Source organism: Sceloporus occidentalis, unplaced genomic scaffold, assembly GCF_023333645.1.
Source record: "Sceloporus occidentalis isolate IW3139 unplaced genomic scaffold, rSceOcc1.0.p SCAF_1, whole genome shotgun sequence".
Classification (NCBI taxonomy): domain Eukaryota; kingdom Metazoa; phylum Chordata; class Lepidosauria; order Squamata; family Phrynosomatidae; genus Sceloporus; species Sceloporus occidentalis.
The window spans coordinates 140,605,786-140,629,456 of record NW_028316981.1 but is presented as its reverse complement, the minus strand read 5'-3'; the positions used below and the strand labels follow the sequence as shown (position 1 = coordinate 140,629,456).

The 23,671-nt window shown below is 44.7% G+C and overlaps 1 protein-coding gene across 7 annotated transcripts in view; it reads right to left on the bottom strand.

Annotated features, from left to right (window-relative positions):
• Positions 1 to 14,843, bottom strand: part of BAIAP2 (BAR/IMD domain containing adaptor protein 2) — a 165,040-nt gene extending 150,197 nt beyond the window's left edge. For all 7 annotated transcript variants that reach the window (XM_089539468.1, XM_089539451.1, XM_089539478.1 and 4 more), the window contains exon 1: positions 14,702 to 14,843. In XM_089539468.1, coding sequence (XP_089395594.1) covers positions 14,702 to 14,770 — 69 coding nt within the window. In that variant the 5' untranslated portion in view covers positions 14,771 to 14,843. The remainder of the gene's footprint in view (positions 1 to 14,701) is intronic.
• Between the last annotated feature and the right edge of the window lie 8,828 nt (positions 14,844 to 23,671).

Sequence of the window (23,671 nt, the reverse complement as noted above, 5' to 3'; positions counted from 1 at the left end):
TGTCATCTGCACTTCTTAAATTGTTGATGTTCCTTCCTCCAGTGTTCATGCCTCTTTTGTCTGAGTCTAAGCCTGCTTGACATATGATATGTTCAGCATACATGTTAAATAGATAGAATGATAAAATGCAGTCTTGCTTGACCTCCTTGCCAACTAGAAACCACTCCGTTTCTCCATATTCTGCCCTAACATGGCTTGGGCCCGAGTTACTTGAAGGAACGCCTCTCCCTACACAATCTGCTCCGCACTCTCAGAACAACTGGGAAGAATCTATTGGATTGTCCAAAGACCAGACTAAGGTCTACTTCCCACAGGGCATTCACTGCTATGGCTCCCAAACTGTGGAATGGCTTGCCGGTGGAGATCCGTCTTATTACCACCTTAGATGCCTTCAAAAAGGCACTCAAGACGGATCTCTTCCGGCGAGCCTATCCCCCCAGATCTGCTATAACAGCTTTAAGATGACACTTCATTCAGAGCATGTATGGGAAATTAGATGCTGATATTGTACCTGTATAGGTTTTTTGATGTGTTCTTAAGATTTTATATCATGAGAATGTCTTTTAACTAACTAATTTTAAAATTGTGTTGTACTCCCGCCTCGATCCGCAGGGAGATGCGTGATATATATAAATAAAACTTATTATTATTATTATTATTATTAACAGTAGCCTCTCATCCTGAGTATAGGCTACACATTAGGACAAACAAATCTTGTGGCACACCCTTTTCATTAGGAGTGATCCATATTTCTTCATGATCTATACAAAGGTTTTCCTATAATCTAAAAATCACAGACTAATTTTCTTTTCAAAGTCCTTTGTGCACTCCATTATCCAAAGTATGGTCCAGTACAGACGAGCTGTTTGTGCCGGTATTAGGGCTTGATACAGCACAGCATCGATATGCGCCAAGCCCTAATATTGGCACCATTACGTCACAAGGCTGCAGCCCCATCCACATGGGGCACAGCCTTGTGACGTAAGGGTGCGTGAGCACTGGCATCCCTCTGGGTGGTAGAGGCGTCATAGGGCTGTGTCGCAGTCCTTATGATGATGTGAAAAAGGAGCAGCCTATAGCAGCTCCTTTTGGATGACACGTCGGTGCTGCAGCATATGGATGCTGCAGCACAGGCGCGGGGATTACAGGGACGACTTCTACCCGGCCATCTGTACTGCCCCAATGTCTCCTTTCTTTCTCAAACCAGCTTGGAAGCTGGCATTTCTTCCTCTATATATGCACTGAAATTCTCTGTTGTAGAATTTTGAGCATAACTTTGCTAGCATGGGAAATTAATGCAATGCTCCTGCTGTTACTACAATTCCTGGTTCTTGGGGTCTAGAATGTATATTGAGCATTTCCAATCTGCAAGCCATTGCTTTATTTTTCATATTTGTTAACTGATTTTAGTAGAAGTTGTCTCTTTAGCCTGAAGCAGCTCTATTGGTATGCTTTGTTTCTTGTGATTAATTTCTCTCAGTCACTTTGAGTGCAGCTTCTATTTCACTTTCTAAAACTGGAGGTTCATCTTCATATGGTTCATCCTCGAATGAATCTGTCACCTTTTCATCTCTTTTATATAGTTCTTCCATGCAGTGTTTCCTTCATTTTTTTAGTTCTACTTGGTCATTCAGTGTGTTCCCCTGCTGGTCATAGAGCATCTCCACTCTTGCTTTAAATTTTCCTTTTATTTTTTCAGATCTTGTGGAAGAGATGTCTTGTTCTTCTCTATTTGACAGTGATTTAGACAATAAGAAGTACAGAAACTAGCCATCAGGAAACAATGAAGATCAATCTCAGTCCTGTAGTTCATCAATTTTACTTTAGTGGTACAAAATGGATGCAACATCCTCCTGAGAACATCTATAGGTATTTTGTGCATTTGTCAGATGTTTGTCTTGCTTCCTTGTACAGACGTAACCAACAGCTATGCTGAATGAAAGCCAATTAGCATGGAAATAATTAAACACAAATTCACACAGGAACCCATCTTGAAATAGCACAGGGAGTTGGGTCTCAAGTGATAACAGCAATGCCTCTACACCCCAACCATCATCAGTCAATAATTGTATTTTCACAGGGCTTCATACAATGCCAAACATTTCAGCCAGAGGCATGCAGGGGGTGATCACAAAGCATGACATATACAAGGTGGCATAAATGGAGCCTCTGGGGCCAAGGCTCTCCTCTGTCAGCCTGCATATCTTCCCCTAGCTGTCAGGACGTGACAGCCACCCACCATTCTAATTTGGCTTCATTTGAACAAGAATCTCTCCTCTTCCCTCCAGACTTCGAGATAATAAGGCAATCAGCTGTTCTGCTTGAGCTGACATTTATTGCATCTGATGTACAGCAAGTCATGATAAGGAATACTGGCTATGCTCATCCAAGGCAAATAGAGATTAAGGGTGAAGACGAGGTTTTCCCCCCAATCTCTTCAGAAAGGCCTGCTTGAAGCAGCTCACCATTTTCCAGCATGAAAATGTCTCACTTTAGAACTAAACGGGATTGAAGTTTTTAATAATGGCACAGCAGCCCTCTAGGTTTCTGGAGGATGGAATGTTTTCGATTGCATGCTTTAAATGCAAGCTTGTTATGGAGAACAGTGGTTGTTTTCCTGTTCAAATTTCAGATATATATAAAACCCAAGCACTTTTTTAAACGGTGGTGCCTAGGCTGGTGAATTTGCATCTCCCTTTAGTATACATTTCTGATGTGCTGTCTGATGTAAATTCTCAGAAAGGGCTAGCAGAGGTGATAAGACTTCCATCAGCACCACAATGAGAGCCACCAGGATGAGTCACAGTAAAGGAGAAGTGGGATTACGTTGGTGGTAGGTGCCAAGCTTTCTCCATCTCCCCCTGTAATTATTCCACATGTGTGGGCAAGCGATTGTAGTTGCAGCCACAATGAGGGGGAAGCTGACAGCTCCTTCCACTATCTCATTAAATGCAATCATTCTGAGGGAGAACTCTTGTAATCCTAGTTCCCTAAAATCAAAGCCTTTTAAAGATGGTCGTCTTAGGACAGGCTACTGTTTAAAAGGAGAGGGCTAACAATGATTTGATATGCACCAAGCCCTCCACATATTGCTGGACTGTAGTTTCCATCATTCCACACAATTACTGTACAGCTATCTTGGCTAGGGCTGATGGGAGTTGCCACCGAATAACATCTGGAGGACCACATGTGGCCCACACCTGATATAGACAAAAAAGCAGCTGTTTTCTAAACAATAGCCAGAGGAGGAATGGTAGAAACATCATATTGAGCAGTGGTTCTTAACATGCAGTCCTCAGACTCCAAGAGGGCTGCAATGTCCTTACAGGGGTGCAGTGAAGGCTTGAAGGTTTCTCAGATCACCTCCTCCCCACACTGGAACAGTTGTGTGACAGCAGTCAAGGCAAAAGCAGGTAAGCTGGCAGGCTGCATGTTGCCTGTCACATGGCTGATCTGTTGCGAAGATGAAGAGGACTGAGCAACTGAGCAACAGTGGAGAAGATGAGCAGACAGCCTTTGCCCTATACTCTTTGCCAGGGGTAAGGTGGCACAACTAAAACAAGGAGCTGAAGCACTGTAGGAAAAGCTCCCAGTGAGACAATCCCGTGGAAAATGCAATCAGTTGCCCCAGAGTTTCACCTGGAGGTACCAACCTTTTCTTTCAAATTCTCAACTACTAACATCAGTGTTGAGGAGGGCTGCCAGACCCTTTTTCCTTGCCTGCTTGCCTGCCTGTTCACCCTTTCTGGGCCTGCACCTTGCCGTTCAGTCTTCTCCAGCTGCAAACTGGAAGGAAGGTTTTATGAATGGTGTAATTGTTAATGGATCAGTGTTCAGGCATTAAACTATTATTACTATTTCTATTATTATTATTATTATTATGCTTTTAAATCTTGAATTTAGTCTTGGAGGTTCACAGAAATAGAAGGTAAAGAAAAGGTTACAAACTACTGTGATAAAGTATCAAAGTCAGGAATAAGATGGGTACAGTAGTAGAAAGAACCAAGCACCATATGGAGGAAAAGAGTCAATCACACTAAGAATCAACATGTTCCTTTCCTATATGTGGAAAACAGACAAAGCTACTGCAAAAACTGAAATATTTTTTGTTCAGTCATTAATTCTCTGTGTTACATTATTTGCAACACAGAGTTTTGGAAGCAGATACGTAGATTTGAGGCAGAGGGTATGGCAGTGTGATGAAAGCTAGACCACACTGAATGAAATACATAAATAATTTCAAAAATAATGTAATTATATCAATTAAAGGAGTAATAACTGCAGGGATATCCAGACTAACCTTCTTTCTAGCATCCCAGTCCCAGAAACCCAACATTTAACAATATCCTGCTATATTACTGATTCAATGTCATCAATTCCTCCAGGAGAACCATTCAGAGGGGTGTGGTTGAATAGAAATGGACATGCAGACAAATGATGAGGCACAGACATTTCATTAGGTTCCACAGCTTCAGAGCAGAAGACTGAAATAATAGTTGGAAAAATCCAAGTACCTACCACTGAAATGAAACTACTCTCCTCTCTCAGTTGAGCAGGTACTGATGCTGTGCATAACTGGTTACCAGAAAAACAAATACACACTAAAGGCAACATAAAAAATCAACAGCATTACTGGAAAACAAGCTTACTGCCAATCTAACAAGCCTAGTAGAGAACTTTCCATCTGGGAAGCTGTACATTCTGTTCCTACTTCCTGAAGAAGTTAGGATCACCCTTATGGTTTGCATTACATGTGATTCTTAAGCTTCCTGGCTGAAGCTGTTCTCACTACAGCTTATGGTGGTTTCCGCCTAGACATTAAACAAAGTAATTCTACTCATAATCATGAAGATTTAGAAACATTAGGTTTTTTAAAAACTGAAGTTCAAAATATTCTTTCCTTCCATTTCTTTCATAAATGTCAACCAATATTCACATTCTCTATTCATATAAATCACCACTGTGGCACACCCACAAACAAAGTAAAAGTGTCTTTAGAATGTAAAGCACTACTATTGTCTATTTTTCCACTTGCCTATTGTTCACTTACTTCTTTAATCAATAGTTCCTAGTCACAAATGTTAACATGCATAGAGCTTTATTCTATCTTTAAAACATTTCAGCATACAAAAAGTAACACTAGATTTCAGCACACAATGCCCTGTTTATAACTCCTTTTAATTCCTTAACAAATCTATTAATTCAATGTGTGACCCTCATTCAGAAAAACCTGGAAAAACACCATCGCACTTTGATCAGACTTGGAACCATACAGTACAAATGACTAATGAAAATTGGTAACAACCCCATTTTTTCCCCACCTCAGTTGTTTTTACAATTAGATGAAAACTGCTTTCAGGTCATCATTAACCTGCAGAGATAATACACCACTGTGTAGAACAACAGGACACCACATTCCTTAACTATGCCATATGCCTGCCTTGAGAATTTTTTGTGTGAATTACAATCAAAGATAAACTGGCAAGAGTTACTTTCCTGGTATGGCTGAGTGTTACACTGCTGTCACCAGCTGAGCCTTCTGTACACCCAGGCAATTCCTCAGACCCAAGAGAACCAAGAACAGTTTGAAGCCCTTAGGCAACTCAGGGCCAACAGATTACAATGCTTCCTGTAATCACTTGTTGGAATAAGCCAAGCAGTCTCAATCGAGTGATTTTTTTAAAAGAAATACCAAGGCCAGAATTTACACTGAAGAGATGTGATTTTCTTTTTAAAGCAGTAAAATGACAGCAACATGAGAAACAGAGACAAAACTCTATACAGATGATCGCTCGCATTGTACCAGGTAGAATAAAATCAGTAGAGACATTTTTGCTTTTAGTTTTAAAATCAGAAGCGAAAATATCAGGTTGTCATGGAATCAAAGGTGTCATCCTCTTTCTCAGAAGTGACTAAAAAATTTAAAGGGTCTTTGCATGAGTTTGCAATAATCTTATGGATGGTTATTCTTTGATCTAAATGTGGAATAAGATTTGCTCTACTCCATTAGTCCCTTTGCATTCTTCCCCAAGAATAGTGAAGCTCAGACCAAAAAAAAGCGGCACTACTGCTTTCAGAAATTACTGGAACTGCTCTCACACATAGGAGGTGCAGGGTAACATAGACCTGGGGTATTGCCTGATATTCCTAAAAAATATTTAATATAAACGGAAAGTATTTGCACATTTTATAAGTAGTATTTGCCATAAAATCATAAAGTTGGAAAGAATAAACACTTACATGCAATTTTTGAATCTCATCTTGTATTGGATTTAGCTTCTTTTTACAATCTATTCCCATATTTAGCATGCATAAAAGACAGCCAAATGAAGTGAGAAGAATTTGACCTCACTGTATCAAAAATGGAGCGCTTCCATGCCCCCCACTGCTATTGGCTTAAGTTCATCCACCATTTTAAAGTACAAACAAGTTCACAGATTTGACATGACATAGCACCCGATATTCTTTCACCGATGTTGCAAGCATATGTTAAACTTCTGAAGGTTGTAGCACCATGAACAGTACAGCAGTTTACAGCCACTGTTTATTAAACTGTAAATTTGATGGATTCACAGAAATGCTAATAACTAGAAGTAACGTGATGAAAGGATGCTGCAAACTCTAGCACAAAATCCAATCTTTCCTGAAGCCCTTGTCCTAACCTTTTAATCTCCATTCCCAACTATAACCTTACCTAGGTATTCATTATTGTCTTTGCCTACACATCCCCCCCTTTGCCAACTTGTTCGTCTTGCTTCTCCCTCCCTTGGTTGTCTCATGCAAATGGGTTTGGACTGATCCTTAGGACAGAGTATGCATTTTGACAGTAAGGGAATGATTGCAAATTGATCTTTCCCTTTCTTATGATCTGCGAGAAGCTAAAAGTAAACATCAGATAAGAGAGTACATTTTCACTGATAATGATTACATGTTTGTTCTGTAGGAGGTAACATCATGCTATTAGTGTGGTAGACATATCCAATAAGGTTAGATTATTTGGTAAACATCTTGTCATGCTGGTAAAAAGCAAATTTTATGTAGAAGAATTTGATACAATAAAAAAAACATACCGTAGATATATTAACAGCACAATCTTATATGTGTCTACTTAGGTGTAAGCTCCAGTGCATTCAGTAGGGCTTACAATTAGGTAAGTATGTACACACTGTATAAAACTATCCAACTTAAAACCAATCTAGAAGCACCTGTCCACAGAAGACCAATAACAGTTTAAGTGGCCGACCTGTGAAATTCAGACACTTGTCCATATTTTCCATTTTAGCCCTTTTAAGTGGTGGAATTGTAGGCAGTTTCTGCCTATCTCTAAACCAAAAACTCTTTGTACAGTCTTTGGAAGGAGGTAAACAATTCTTAGAAATTTGTATCTGCCAAGTCAAACAAGAACAGCCCTTGCCAACACAGCAAGGACAAACAAGCTCACAGTAGCCCAGGTCCTGAACTCCCAGAGAAATCCTTGCCATTTGTTGCAAACTTGTCATTAACACAGCTTTTCAACAGATAACAATGCTAACAGCAGTATCGGTCAAGAGCAGTGGCCTTTGGAGGTCTGAGGTGTTTTAGTTTGGATGACAAGGAAATCCAGTTTTCATATTCAATCATCTTTCTTCCTGTTTGTTCAGCCCAAGCATTTATAATCTTTAGTCACCCAGCTTGCCCCAACACACTTATCAGTGTGATCATTCAACAAGAGACCATTCAGGCAGGCTACAGTGAAAAGTCTGCCAATGTGTGATTTCCAACACAGTTCAAAATGTTTTATTTCCCTTACATTCGGGACTAAACATGTTTTAGTAAGCCACAGCATTCTTCTAATTAAATGTAAATGTGCTGCCATAAGGTCTTGAGAGAACACAGAAGCACTTCCTGAAAATCAGCCTAGTATATGCTAGAAATCACTCACTCAGGCCACATATGTCACAGTGAACTATCAGTTATAAGTAAGGCTTAAATACCCTAAACTTTAAAGACACTAAATTCTGTGATCTTCGAAGCTAAGCAGAATCAGCTAAGTACTTGGATGGGTGACTACCAAGAAAAACCAAGCTTAGTCACATTGACAGACTTTTCACTGCAGCCTTGACTGTATGGTCTCTTGTTGAATGATCACACTGATAAGTGTGTTGGGGCAAGCCGAGTGACTAAAACTGACAAAACTACTTCTGAGTATTTCTTGCCTAAGAAAACCCTATGAAATTCATGGGGTTGTCATAAGTCTGGAAGCCATGCTCCATGAGGAAAGGCTTAGGGAGCTGGCTATGAGAAGAGAAGGTTAAGAAGTGACATGATAGCCATGTTTAAATATTTTAAAGGATGTCATACTTAAGAAAGAGCAATCTTGTTTTCTGCAGTTCCAGAGACTAGGACATGGAGCAACAGATTCAAACTATAGGAAAAGACATTCCTCCTAAATATTAGGGAAAACTTCCTGACAGTAAGAGCTGTTCGACAGTGGAGCCCACTGCCTCAGAGAGTGCTGGAATCTCCTTTGGAGGGTTTTAAACAGAGGCTGGATGGCCATCTGTCAGGAGTGCTTTGATTGCTGTATGACAGGGGGTTCAATTGGATGGCCTTTCTGGGTCTCTTCTAATTCTATGGTTTTATGTTACTGGGAGGAAAATGCAAAAATATAACTCCCACACAGGAGTGTCTTGCATTTTTAGTTCACAGCCCTAAGAAAGTTCTGTACTGCATGATATCTCTCCTCTGTTCTTCCCCTGGACAGGCTGCCTTACCTACAACAACTGTACTAACAGCTGGTCATGCAAGACTACCAAAGAATCAAAGGCTGCACATACCTCATGTAGCCATGCATCAAGAGTGCTACAGGACTGTGGAGTGGCTACTTTTTCCCCCTCAGAGATCAGTAGATTAGATCTTCTTCAACCACCATCTCGCTAGTTTTTCTTCAGCCAGTATTTCTCAGACTCAGCCATAATCCACTGCCATACACAACTAATACAGATATTTCTACTATTGCAAGAATTTTTTAAAAGAGTAGGATAAGCACCTTTGATAGCTGAAATGCACTTTCAAAATGCTTGCTACTACCAACACAGGATTATAAGTAGCATCTGCTGACATCATTTGAAAAATTATTTGAAAACTATCCACCTATGATAGACACCCAAAGGAGAATACTTTATATAGGACTCAAACAATACAGCATACTAAGGTCAGTTATATAAATGAGTCATAAGACTTGAGATGTTAATGAAAGTAGGGTAATTCTATCTATGGCAATTAGATAGAAAGTCCAAAGGGATGCAACTTCATGTTCTACAGTTGCTCAGAAGATATCTAAGGCATCAACACAGCCTCACTTCTATTTCTTACTGTTATAGGTATAGCCTTTGTTTAACATACATTATTTTAGTCTGTGTCATGTAGTCAATTATAGTTGCTCTCATTTAACCACAGTTGTTGCTTCATCATAAACAACTGAGAAGGGGACAGAACTTATAGCAATCTTTATGAGACACTGAGCCACCAAATCTAACAAACAAGCAATTTGATTTCTATAATTTTAAAATAAGGTGCAGAGAGCAAGGAACATCTATAACTGACCTGTTTCTCCACTCCAATTAAAACTGGTACAAGCTTAATTGACTGCTTGCCTTAATTACAGCAAGGGGTGGATGTTACTAGTACTTTTGACAGGAGAAATGCTTTTGAGGACTATCATAAGTGTTTGCAACTTATTTTTCCTACAATTAAAGAAAAGGATCTCAGCTTTTCAACTCCAAGTGATATTGCAGTGTGGCAGCCTAATATTATATAGGTTTGATCTGGGAGCAAGCACAACACTCTGTATTTCGCAAGTGAGCCAGAAACACACCTCTCTGCCTTAGATGCCAAACATAATGTCTCTGCATAAGGAAACCGTACTATATAGCTTGCTGCTGCTCCTGACTCCCAAGAAAATTCAGGGTCCACACACACAGAAGCCAGGATCCAGCTTGGTACATGTGATGACTATCTTCTTCCAACAGCAGATCCTGAGGAGATTGTTTACACCCACCCACAGACCCCCACAAGCACTCAATATCTGCTCTGGAGGGGTAGAGAACCCTTTCAAAGCAAGGATTCAAGTGGCACAGAGGGTTGGGTGCAGGTGGGGACACAGAGAGTTGCACTCAGCAGTAGGAAGGAAAATTGCCATCATTTGGATTCACAGACAGGCTACATCTGTCAGCACAAGCACAAATTCTGGCCAAAACCATCTCTAGCTCTACTCAACAGTAGAAACATATATGCCTACTGTGTATCACAAGGTCTATCAACAGTATGAGAAGAAACATTGGATTATGAATCATCCCTCATGCTGTATCCTGACAGCCACTACATCAAAGTAGCCCCTCATAAGGCATACTACTATAACCATATCTCAAGGTGGGTAAAAGTGCAATGTCCACTAATTTTATTGAACTCCATCTCCCAACAACCCTAGCCAACCCTAGCCAACATAGCCAATGATGAGTCCAACATCATCTGGAGGGCTTCATGGTACCTAGCCCTGTCCCAACCACACAAATAAGAAAAGCTCAACTGAACAATCCACTTCCAAATATATTTATCTAGGGCTATGGCATAAAAGCAGTAACAATGCATCACTATTGCCAGACTCTCTGTGGAAGAATATATATAGGGTTGTAAAGCCTAGTAGAATGAAATCCTAGCAATTTGTTGGCTGTATTGTGTTTGCAATGTATTAGCTATACTGTACAGCTGCCATAATACAGTCAGCATTTGAAACCTCCCACAGTTTCAAAAGGGAGTGTGTCATAAAGTTGTGGGTGAGGGTGGGAAAACTGGATCTAAATCCTTCCCTTTGAGGGTGAATGGATTACGTTCAGAATTCTTTGGGTCCTGGGTAAAAAAACAAAGAAGCATAGCTTGTTCAGGCTAACAGGAGTAAGTGGGGTGAGGAGAGGGAAAAGAGGGAAATAGACTCGGTCTCATGTGGACACACTTTTGAATAATTAAGAGTGACTCCATATCAAGAAATAGACAAAGCCAGGGTGCACATAGAGAAAATGAATGACAAGAAATCATATAGGGTTAAATGGCAATGGCCTAGGAATTTAGGCACTTCACAGTTAACTTAATGCTGTAATCATTTAAAGGAAGGAACAGAGCCTGACCCCAGACAATAGGGCAACTGGCTCTAGTTTAATGCATGAGGGCCTGCATTACATTCTTAAGTTAACAAGGTTTTATTAAAAGTTGTTCACAGGGCCCAGTGAAGCAGAACCCTTTAATTTACCTTCATTCTCACACCAGAAGAATATTTTCTGTTAACTATCAAACTGAAAAGATATATGAAGGAAGGAATTATTTCAGAGATTCATTGACACCTTTTAAAAAATGAAGCCACAGATAGGTAGATCTGCACCATTGCAAGCAAAGGCCAAGAGTTTTTTAAAAAAAGAACTGGCCCACATTAGCCACTCTAATTGTAACTATTATATCTTGTACAGATTAAGTCCGAAAGCACTTGTTTCCTAAAGATATGATAGCTGTTGCTTCACTATCACCAAGCACTTTTGGGGATCAGGGTCCTTCCAAAGATCTTCTTGGAAAATGTGAAAGCTATTTTGTTCTATACTCAACTCAGGGAACGTGTTTGTTCCTTCAGGTGTGATATGATGCTGCAAGATCTACATTAAGAGCTTTCCATCCCTCACATGGATAGCACCATCTGTGCACAGAACTATGATTTCTGCAGCTGACATATGTGCTGTTGAAGGAATAGTACAGACCTACTTGTGTCTCCCATGGAGCTCTGAGGAGCTCTACCCCATTTAAAAAGAACACCATCATTCTGAGGTGAGAACAAATTTGGAGTAACTGCCCAGTAGTGGCCAGCTAACTGCTGTGCACTTATCAAATATCTCCAAATGGAATGATATCCAATCATATATTATCCTATTAAAAATGGTGCAATAATTGTCTGTTATGTACAATACTGTATGGAAAGGGTTTCTCTTCCAGTTAAGGGCCTCTGTAAACCCATTTCCCCTTTATCCTGAGTACATCACAACCTTCTTCTTTATACCAGACTTTAATGATATGAAATAAGACTCAAAAGTGGCATATGAATCCACAGACCAAAATCTCAGGACAAATATAAAAGCGTGAGATTACTAAGAGAAAGAAGAGGGGCCATTTATGCACCAGGTGCCTCCCCCTAACACACCCCATATTGGGGCTGTCATTTAACCTCGCCAAGAGTCAAATTAGTAGAGAACATTCAGAATTTAAGCAATTAAAATTACTCAACAAATGCCTTCAAATATCTGTTCAAGAACATATACTGTACGTAGAAAGTCAAAGAGCTGTTAAAAAAAAATAAGGCGCATATTTTGGAAGAACGCAACACTCAGAAGTTAAGGATACCACGGGATTTGGATAGTTCTGCCTGCAACTGAAGTGAAGATAATTGATGATGATAATTATACTTAATTCCTAAGTCACTCAAAAAGAGGATGAAGATTCAAGCAAGGCTCACACCTGTGGTGGGGAGCCATGGGGAAAAACAACTTGTTCTCTTCTCCAAGCATCTTCCCTCCCCCTTCCTTATTACAGATTAAATTGTTATTGCACACAAACTGGTTCTTCACATCTCTGCTATTAAAAAAAATGTAGTTTGGAAGGCCGGTTTTCATTGTAACAAAGCAAGGGGGGGGGGAGTTCATCCCTAAAGAAAGAAAAAATTACTCCCACACACAAGTCACCTGTCAGCTGTGATCTTACATAAGACATTTTCTTCCACCCATTTTAGACCAAAACCAACTTGTTTTCCCTTATTTCAAACCTGAGGAGAGGAACAAAAAGAAATAAATACAAACAGTGTGTGAGAGAGAGAGAGGGAGAGAGAGAAGGGGCAGAAGCTTATTTTTTAAATGAAGGGATTTTACATGCTAACAACGCGGACAAACAGCACTGACTGCCTCAGTCTTTAGCCAAGAAGGAAAGCAAACAGGCTAAAATTGCAGTTCCTTGCTTACAAATTGGGATCCTTTTGACACAAACTGGGCACTAAAAGTGAGGTTTTTTAAAAAATTTAAGAATGGAATGAAAGGGGAGGAAGATAAGAGTTATTGCTAGTAAGGAGGGAAGAAGAGGCCAGCTTTCCTTTTTATGGTGGGCTTTCCTTCTCTGTGGGAGACTCATCCATACACACCTCACCAAGGCTGCATCCACATTGCAGCAATAACCTGGTTTGACGCTGCTTGAGCTGCCATGGCTTATTATTATGTTTATTTATATCCTACCTTCCTCCCAGTACAGAGACTCAAGGCGGCTTACAAGTCTAGAATGGTCCAGTTTAAAACACTATAAAACATGTAAAATACCAGTTTAAAAACAATTAACCACCATAATAATAAAATGTTATTTCTATCCTGCCTCTCTGATAGGATTGAAGCGGCTTACAATAAAAATCAAGTTCATAGAATATAAAAATCAGTCCCACTATCATCCCCTCCCTCCCCAAAACAAAAACGTGATCATCAAACAATAATAAAGTATAATTTAAACCACTATGACATTACACTATTGAACATTAAAAACATGACATTGGAGAAGAAGAGCATGAAGCCATGGCAAGCCCAAGGGGCGTCAAACCGGGTTACTGTTGCAATGTGGATGCAGCCCATGTCTCCAGAGGGAGAGAGAGAGAGAGAGAGAGAGTGGGTTCCTCAGGAAGGCAGAAACCTTCATGGTGTGTAGCCTCCTTCGAAAGCCCAAAAGGTGGGTTGGTCAGTTGGTTGGCTTTTCCTCCCTCAGCAGTTGCAAACTATTATAACTATAGAGTTCACTCTCCATGGAAGAAACCAGAAGGAGAGGCTGCCATTGCCCTTCTTTGGCTCTCTCTAAAACAGGTGCTTAAAAAACCAGAGAGAAACTAGGGAGAGAGAGAGAGGGAGAGGAGAGGTGCTTCAAAGCACTCCATCCTCCCATAAGGGAGAACAGAAGAGAAACCTGGCTGGAAGATAAGAGGAAGGAAGGAAAGCTGGCCAAGGTCTGGCAACAGGTGACCAAGTTGGCGCCCAAGAAAGGGAGCCTCAGGAAGGAGGAGAGCCAAGGCCACTCCAGGGCCACTCCAGGATCTCCCCTCTAGGGAGGACCAGGCCAGGAATGGAGGACAGCCCGGGAGAAAAAGGGAGGACGTTTAGCAAAAAAACCTTTCAAAATGGTAAATGCCTGCTTCTGGGTGAGGCTCCAAGTGGAGGACCCTCCGGGGCCAAGGAAAAAGCCCCAAACCAGACAGAAATCGACAAGAGAGGCAGCCCTCCATATCCACAGTTTCTATTACTGGGGTTGTTATTCATCCACGGATTCAAGCATTCTGGACTTCACAACAGTCTTTTAAAAATACCCTAATTCCAAAAGTAAAAGCCCTTGGTTCGGGCTACTTGGTATCCAAGGGACCCCCTTTTAGCCCACCTTTGCGCTTGGTGGGGCTTCAGCATCCCCTGGTTTTCTTTTCTTTGAAGGGGGGGGGAAGAAACCCTCCAAGCCCCCCCCCCTTTCCCCGGTCAGCCCTGGCTTCTTCGTCCTGCCCAGAATGGAGGACCTTCGGGAGAAGGGAGGGCGTCTGGGCCCCCTGGGACGCTGCCACCCCCAAAAAGGGGTACCCCCCCCGAGAGAGAGAGAGAGAGAGAGACCCCGGGAGTACCTTGTAGACATTCTCGGTGATGCGATGCACCTCCTCGGAGCGCGACATGGCGACGCCGGGCAGCACCATCGACCGGGAAGGAAGGGAGAGCTCGGCTGGGGCTTCTGCAACCAGGGCCCCCGAGGAGGAGCAGGAGGAGGAGGGCGAGGAGACTGCGAGGCAGGCGGAGGAGAGGCGCTTTTATACCGCTCCCTCCCTCCCGGTATCAGCCCCGCCAGCCCTGCCTCCCGCCCCCGGCTCCGCCTGGAAGAGCAGGAAGGGAGGGATGGAGGAGGAGGAGGAGGAGGAGAAGAAGAAGGGAGGCAGGAAAGGAGAGAAGGAGGGAGGCGCCCCTTGGGAGGCTGCGTCCGCACTGGAGGGAGTCACCCGGTTTGGCACCGCTTCCACTGCCCTGGTTCCCATGCGGAGGAGTCCGGGGAGTGTGTGTGGAATTCTTCCTGGGCAGAAGGAGGCTGAGATGGAGGACCTCTTTTGTTGGTGTGGGTTCTTTGGGGCACAATGTGGGCGTCTTCCTGGGCAGAAGGAGGCTGGGATGGAGCGGAGGGGGGCATGTCCTGGGGAGAGGAGGGCTTCGGGACCCCTCCCCATAGCCTTCCCTTCCCAGAATCCCACAGCATGGAGCCGGGCCAGTTTCAAACCCGGCGCCTGGGGGGAGTCCAGCTGGCTTTGGGCCCGTTTGGGACTCCTTCCTCCTGCCGGCAGAGGGGTGAAGCGGGGGGCGCCCCTGGGCAGCGGAGGCCCAGGATGGAGGGCCTTGGGGGACTCCTCCCGGACAGGAGGCTGAGATGGAGGACGAGGGAGAGCCCGGCCCCTGCGTCGTGGCAAAAAAGAAACCCACGCAGCAGGGAGGCAGAGACCCCGAGGGAGCAGCGCCGCCCACGGACGCTCGAGAGGGAGAGGGAGAGGGAGAGGGAAGGAGCCTCCCCCGCCGCTGCCCCCGCTCCAGAGGGGGACACCCCACCCAAGAACAGCCACACACTCTCCTGGTGGATAAGAGGCTTGGGGGCTCTCTTCCACAAGAGTCTCTTCCTGACCTTTCACCAGCATCCCTGGCTGGCATCTTCAGAGAAGGCTGCCATGGAAGAGAGGGGGGCATACATGCTGTGGCCTGGAGGGATGGATATAGATATAGATATATTCACACCCCATTCTCTTCCAGGCCAGCAGTCTCTGAGGAACTCTTCTAGAGCATGGCCACACAGCCCAAAACCACAAAAAACTACAGATGCCGGCCGTGAAAGCCTTCGACTTCACTCCTGGAAATGGCCATTCCTGCTTCTTCAAGTCCAAAACACACTGCAGAAATAACCCACTTTGAGAGGGCTTTAACTGCCCTGGCTCAAGGCAAGGGAATCCTGGGAACTGTGGCTTTGTGAGACATTTGGCCTTCTCTGTCAGAGGGCTCTGGTGCCACAGGAAACTACAACTCCCAGGACTCCCTAGCACTGAGCCAGGACAGTGAAAGCAATCTCAAACGGGATTATTTCTGCAGTATGTTTTGGACCTAATTAGTCCTGCTCAAAAATGGAGGACCTTTTGGAATTCCTCCTGGACAGGAGGTTGAAATGGAGGACGGGTCTTGGAAAAGGAGGAAAAGTCTGGTCACTGTGACTGATGCTGCTCAGCCTGGTTGGGCTGATCTGTGGTAAATTTATGCCATTAATTACTGAGTGGATAACCTACAAAGCAGAGGCCCCACTGAAGTACAAGGGGTGCTAAGTTCATCTTCCAGGCAGAGCCACCTACACTACTTCTTCCCATCAGACAAGTTACTCGGGCACCATAGGACTGTTAGATAGAGTTTATTATGATCAGCTGATCAAACATAAAATGTGACTGTTGTTGTTGTTATTCTTGAGTTCCTTCAAGTCATTTCCAGCTTATGGCAACCCTAAGGCTAACCTATCATAATAATAATAATAATAATAATATTTATTTGTATACCACCCTATGGCAAACCAATCCGGGCGGCTGAAAACAGTAAAATATAAAATATGACAATTAAAAACACTTTATCCCTCCCCCCCTTAAGACAGTATTAAACAGTATAACATATTAAAAACACAATATCAAAGCATAAAAACAACAATTAAAAACTAAAACCCCTGATATCCCTCTGTTGATCCTCAACCATCACTAAGATGGGGCCACGGGAGGAATGAGGGGATCGGGGGACCTGGGCCGGGATGGTTAATCTGGAAAGGCCTGCCGGAAGAGATCCATCTTGACCGCTTTTTTAAAGCTGTCTAATGATGTTATCTGATGGATCTCATTTGGCAGGTTGTTCCAGAGTTGGGTGTTTCTTGGCACGTTTCTTCAAAGGGGGTTTGCCATGGCCTTCCCCAGAGGCTGAGAGAGTGTGACTTCCCCATGGTCACCCAGTGGGTTTACGTGGCTCAGCAAGGATTTTAACCCAAAGCTCCAGAGACATATTCCAGTACTCAAACCAACTGGATGGGCAAAATGTAGACTTCCATATGCTGATGGGTACAACTGCCAGCCTTCCTTACCACTGGCTAGGGCCAGTGGGAGTCTACCAAGGGCTTCAGTCTGGCCCACTATTAGATTAGACCAATGATTCCCAAACTTTGGACCCCCAGGTGTTTTGTACTTCAACTCCAAGAGGTCATAGCTTGACAATGACTAACAGGAATGCTGGGAGCTAAAGTTCAAAACATCTGGAGGACCAGTGTTTAGTAACCACTAGATTAGACAAACTGCAGGAACATTCCTCCCTTAGCACACAATCCCCCCTCAGAAAAAAAATCTGGAAACAAGGGTTCAATTCCCAGTTCAGCCACGAACCCACTGGGTAATCTTGGGCAAGTCACACTCTCTCAGCCTCGGAGGATGGCAACGGCAAGCCTCCTCTGAACAAATCATGTCAAGAAAACCCTATGATAGGCTTGCCTTAGGGTCACCAGGAGTTGGAAATGGCTTGAAAGCACACAGCAGCAACAACAATAACTGATTCTTCATCTGTACAGAGAGTTTCTTCCTCCCTCTGACTAATTCATAATTTCCCACATGATCTGAGTAAGAGTAAGAAGGCATGACTCTAGAAGGCAATACCTTCTGTTATAAATTAACCATATACCCACAGGGACTGCAATTAAAGTTGGTTGCCTCTGGCAAAAGACAAGAGGTCCCACTCTCCCAAAGCATATCCTGAAACTGATGGAACTGGAAGCTGGCTCTTACTTACACCCTGGCCATAAGATCTTCCACTACACCAGAAAACAGCAAGCAGGTGTGACGTATCAGTCTTCCAACAGCGTTCTGCCATTTCTTGCCCTTCGGGATCAGCTCCCTCTACCTCTGTCATGTGCAGGCGTTTGCTCAAATATCCAAAACTTCAGTATAAAACAGCAAGCTTTAATACAAAGCCAAAGCAGTTCACTGTATGGTGGTGTTCAATAACATCCAAAATCCACAAAACATCAATACCTTTTCTGTGAAAGATGCCAGGCACAGATGCTGGCGAAATGTCAGGAATAAACTCTTCCAAAACATGGCCACATAGCCTGAAAACCCCACAAGAAACTATCAATACCTTTATTGGATCAAACAAAATGCAAAAAAAGATCCATATTACAAGTGAAAGCCTTCAGGTTTTGAAATATTTCCATACACATAATGAGGTAGGGTTGCCATAATGGAGGACCTCGAAACCGGGACAAATGTAGGACAAGGTTTGAAAATGTAGGACATTTTTTTTTTAATTTCCTGGCTAGGAAATTAAAAAAAAAAGTCCTAGATTTTTAAACCTTGTCCTCCTCCTCCTCCTCCCGGCCTGAGAGGGAGCCTAGGCCGGCTCCCAGGCCGAGAAGGGCAAGGGGAAGCCTGGCATCGCGGAGATCTCCACGGTGCCAGGCTTCCTCCTCCTCCTCTCCGCCTGAGAGGGAGCCTAGGCTGTCTCCCAGGCCGAGAAGGGCGGGGGGAAGCCTGGCATCGCGGAGATCGCCACGGTGCCAGGCTTCCTCCTCCTCCTCCCGGCCTGAGAGGGAGCCTAGGCCGGCTCCCAGGCCGAGAAGGGCAAGGGGAAGCCTGGCATCGCGGAGATCTCCACGGTGCCAGGCTTCCTCCTCCTCCTCTCGGCCTGAGAGGGAGCCTAGGCTGTCTCCCAGGCCGAGAAGGGCGGGGGGAAGCCTGGCATCGCGGAGATCGCCACGGTGCCAGGCTTCCTCCTCCTCCTCCCGGCCTGAGAGGGAGCCTAGGCCGGCTCCCAGGCCGAGAAGGGCAAGGGGAAGCCTGGCATCGCGGAGATCTCCACGGTGCCAGGCTTCCTCCTCCTCCTCTCCGCCTGAGAGGGAGCCTAGGCTGTCTCCCAGGCCGAGAAGGGCGGGGGGAAGCCTGGCATCGCGGAGATCGCCACGGTGCCAGGCTTCCTCCTCCTCCTCCCGGCCTGAGAGGGAGCCTAGGCCGGCTCCCAGGCCGAGAAGGGCAAGGGGAAGCCTGGCATCGCGGAGATCTCCACGGTGCCAGGCTTCCTCCTCCTCCTCTCGGCCTGAGAGGGAGCCTAGGCTGTCTCCCAGGCCGAGAAGGGCGGGGGGAAGCCTGGCATCGCGGAGATCGCCACGGTGCCAGGCTTCCTCCTCCTCCTCCCGGCCTGAGAGGGAGCCTAGGCCGGCTCCCAGGCCGAGAAGGGCAAGGGGAAGCCTGGCATCGCGGAGATCTCCACGGTGCCAGGCTTCCTCCTCCTCCTCCCGGCCTGAGAGGGAGCCTAGACTGTCTCCCAGGCCGAGAAGGGCGAGGGGAAGCCTGGCATCGCGGAGATCTCCGCGGTGCCAGGCTTCCTCCTCCTCCTCTCGGCCTGGGAGGGAGCCTAGGCCGTCTCCCAGGCCGAGAAGGGCGAGGGGAAGCCTGGCATCGCGGAGATCTCCGCGGTGCCAGGCTACCTCCTCCTCCTCCCGGCCTGAGAGGGAGCCTAGGCTGTCTCCCAGGCCGAGAAGGGCGGGGGGAAGCCTGGCATCGCGGAGATCTCCGCGGTGCCAGGCTTCCTCCTCCTCCTCTCGGCCTGAGAGGGAGCCTAGGCCGGCTCCCAGGCCGAGAAGGGCGGGGGGAAGCCTGACATCGCGGCGATCTCCGCGGTGCCAGGCTTCCTCCTCCTCCTCTCGGCCTGGGAGGGAGCCTAGGCCGGCTCCCAGGCCGGGAAAGAGGTGGAGGCTGCTCTTCATCGCGGCGATTGCCGCGGTGGGAAGCGGCCTGCTCCTCCTCCCAGCCTGGGAAGAAGCCTCGGCCGGCTCCCAGGCCGGGAAGGAGGCGGGGGCCGCCCCTCATCGCGGCGATCGCCGCGGTGGGAAGCGGCCTCCTCCTCCTCCCTGGCCTCGTGGAGGCCTTGAGGACCCCGCGGTCGGAGCTCCGACCGCGGAGCTGCCTCCAAGGCCTCGCTGGGGCCTGGGAGGGAGCGTCTCCGCGGCTGGAGCTCCAACCGCGGAGAGCCTTCCCAGGCCTCAGCAAGGCCTTGGAGCCGCCGCGGGGCCTGAGGTGGCCGCGGTGGGCGGGGCCGTCCCGGTTTGGGCCCCAAACCGGGCCGGGACCGGGACAGCACCGCCCAAACCGGGATTGTCCCGCCCCCCGGCGGGATATGGCAACCCTATAATGAGGTGTCTTGGAGATGAGACCAATTCTAAACACAGAATTCATTTATGGATCATATAAACAAAGCCTGAAAGTAATTTTATACACACTTTTAATAATTTAATAAGCAGAGGTGTCAACTATCTCAGCCACCCATGAAAAATGTGTTGGTTTTGGAGTATTTAGGAATTCCAGATAAGGGAGACTCAAACCTCTATTATGAAATTTTAAAAATGGAATAAGAATGCTAATGAAAGTCAGATATATTTACTGATAATAATTAAGAAAAAGGGGGGACTAATTGGAACAATGCAAAAAAAAAAACCCTATAGAACCTAAGTCTCAAAACAGGACTAAAAATAAATCAGTAAACCAGATACAATGGGCTCTTGCTATCTGTTGGGGGTTTGGTTCCAGAACACCCCCCCCCCCATGGGTACCAAATTCCACGCAAGTTCTATTATATACAATTGGGTAGTAAAATGGGGTTCCTACATTAAAAGGGAAAATTAAAGTTTGCTTTTATATAATTTAAAAGAAAACATTTTCAAGCAGTGGAGGGTTGTATCCACGGATGTAGAATCCGTGGATACAGAGGACCAACTGTATCCAGATAAGGTCTTGGGCCTATCTACTGCTTAATAGTCCTGGGATGGAACGAAACTCTAGGCCTCATTTTGCCACTCTCTGGCTTCAGATATGCTGATGACTGTCTTGAATCTATTAGCTGAAGTCCCATCCTCCACTTCTTTTTAGTCAGTGCTTTTAATTCACATACTCACCCTGTACTCTCCCCAACCTCTTTCCTCTTTCAAACCTTCTACTTCTCCTTAGAATTCTTTCTCTCACACAAAATACTCTCCACAGAATTTTCTATGGCAGCTCTCTGAGATCAAAGACTATTGTGTTTGAAATAAGCTGTAGGTGAATGGAATCATAGAATCATAGAGTTGGAAGAGACCACAAGAGCCATCCAGTTCAATCCCCTGCCATGCAGGAACTCACAGTCAAAGCACCCCAGACAGATGGCCATCCAGCCTCTCGTTAAAAACCTCCAAAGAAGAATACTCCATCACTCTCCAAGAGAGTGTGTTCCACTGTCAAACAGCTCTTACTGTCAGGAGGTTCCTCCTAATGTTTAGGTAGAATCTCTTTTCCTATGGCATGCATTCATTGCTCCTGTCCTACTAGATTACCACACTATACTCTTATGGTACTGCTATTCCACTTTTCCTGCTCTGGCTGCCTCCTGCTGCATTCTTGGATTTGCGGTTTAGGTAGAGGCATTTAGAATTCTTAGCCAGGGAGCTCTTAGGCCTCACTGAACTACAAAAAACAGAATACAACAGGAGGCAGCCAAAGCAGTAAAAGTGGAATAGCAACACCATAAGAGTGTAGTGTGGTAATTATTTAGTCTCTGGAGCAGCAAAAAACAAGCTTATTCCATCTTCAACATGAGATCCCTTCAAATATTTAAACAGGGCTATCATATCACCTGTTAAACCTCTCTTTCCTAGGCTAAATATGCCCAGCTCCCTAAGTTGCTCTTCACAAGGCATGGTTTCTTGACCATTCACCATTCTGGTCACCCTCCTCTGGACACACTCCAGCTTGTAAATATTCTTCTTGAACTGTGGTGCCCAGAACTGGGTGGAGTACTCCAGATGAGACCTAACCAAAGCAGAATAGAGTGGCACTATTACTTCCCGATTCTAGACACTATACTGTACTTCTATTGATGCAGCCTAGAATTGCATTGTCTTTTTTAGCTGCTGCATCACACTGTTGACTCATATTCAACTTGTGGTATACTAGGACTCCTAGATCCTTTTCACATGTAATGTTGTCAAATCAGGTGCCCCATCCTATATCTGTCCATTTCATTTTTCACCCTAAGTGTTGTACAGTACCTTACATTTCTCCCTGTTGAAATTCATTTTGTTAGTTTTACCCCAGCTTTCTAATCTATTGAGGTCATTTTGCATTTTGATCCTCTGCTCTGTTAGCTACTGCTCCTAATTTGGTGTCATCTGCAAATTTGATAAGCATGCTCTCTATTTCTTCATCGAAGTCATTGAGAAAGATGTTGAATAGCACTGGGCCCAGGACAGAACCCTGTAGCACCCCACTGGTCACCTCTCTCCAGGATGAAGAGGAGCCATTGCTGAGCATCCTTTGGGTTTGGCTGGTCAACCAGTTACAAATCCACCAAACAGTTGTTACCCATGCTGCTCCATATAAATTTTGGTATAAATGATAGCCCTTAATGACCCCTAGATGAACTCTAATAGCCTGTCCACCATTGCCAGCAAGGCATGAGGACATGTACACACACCCCTGAGGGGCACCCACATCATCATATCTAGAGAGTCGCATAAGAGGATTATCATAGGACCAGGAAAAGCAAATGTTTGCCTTGCCTGAGGCTCTTGCCCCCTCCCAGGGTCTGTTGTCTGAGCAGCTTAAGACCACTAAGACAATCAGACAGGGACATCCAGGTGAAAAGAAAATAATTAAACACCTTTGTTCTCACCATCAAGCACCTTTGCCAGAAGCAAGATTTTGCCTATAAATATCATCAGATTTGCCTGTTCACTGGGCCAGTCTGGATTTCAGGGGGAAGCTATGTCCCTTTGAATCCTGGCTCCTGGCCAGTCATTCCATGGCTGAGCCTCATGCCATCCTCATCATATTCCATTTGGATTCCTGGAGGGAGTCTACATTCTGGTACGTATCACCCCAGTGATGCCTAAAATCCTATTCCATGCTAACCTATGCTTTTCCTGAGCCTTGTATGTGTGTGTGTATGCTAGTGAATCGTATATGTTTTCCCCCATTATAAATAAATTGGTTATTAATTCTAGAAGTCTGTCTCAGCTCCATTTATTGGGACCCCCTGGTCTACTCTGTATACACAACGGGAGACGATTCTGTAAGGGCCGTCGTAGCAGGCCCTCCTCTTGCAATATTTGAACTAATAACAATAATAATAAAATTCCCCTAAACGGACCCTTGGCTACACAGTTGCATGGTCTAGTCCACATTTTACCAGCTTCGAGAAAATCATGGAGGATGTTGTCAAAGGCTTTACTGAAATCAAGATATGCTACATCTACAGCATTTCCTCCATCTAACAAACTGGTAATTTTATTTTTAAAAAAGATTTCAGATTTGAGAAACCCATGTTGGCTTTTTGCGATTAAGGCATTCCTTTCTAAATGCTTACAGAGGATATATAGTAAAATCAAAGTTTACTTTTTAGAATTTTTGTGTGTGTAAATATTTTCAAACTACAGTTAACTGAATCCATAGATGTTGAATTTGTGGATATGAAAGTAGACAATATGTTAATTTTACAGAGAAATACATGGCTAAGTGAACTGAAATCAA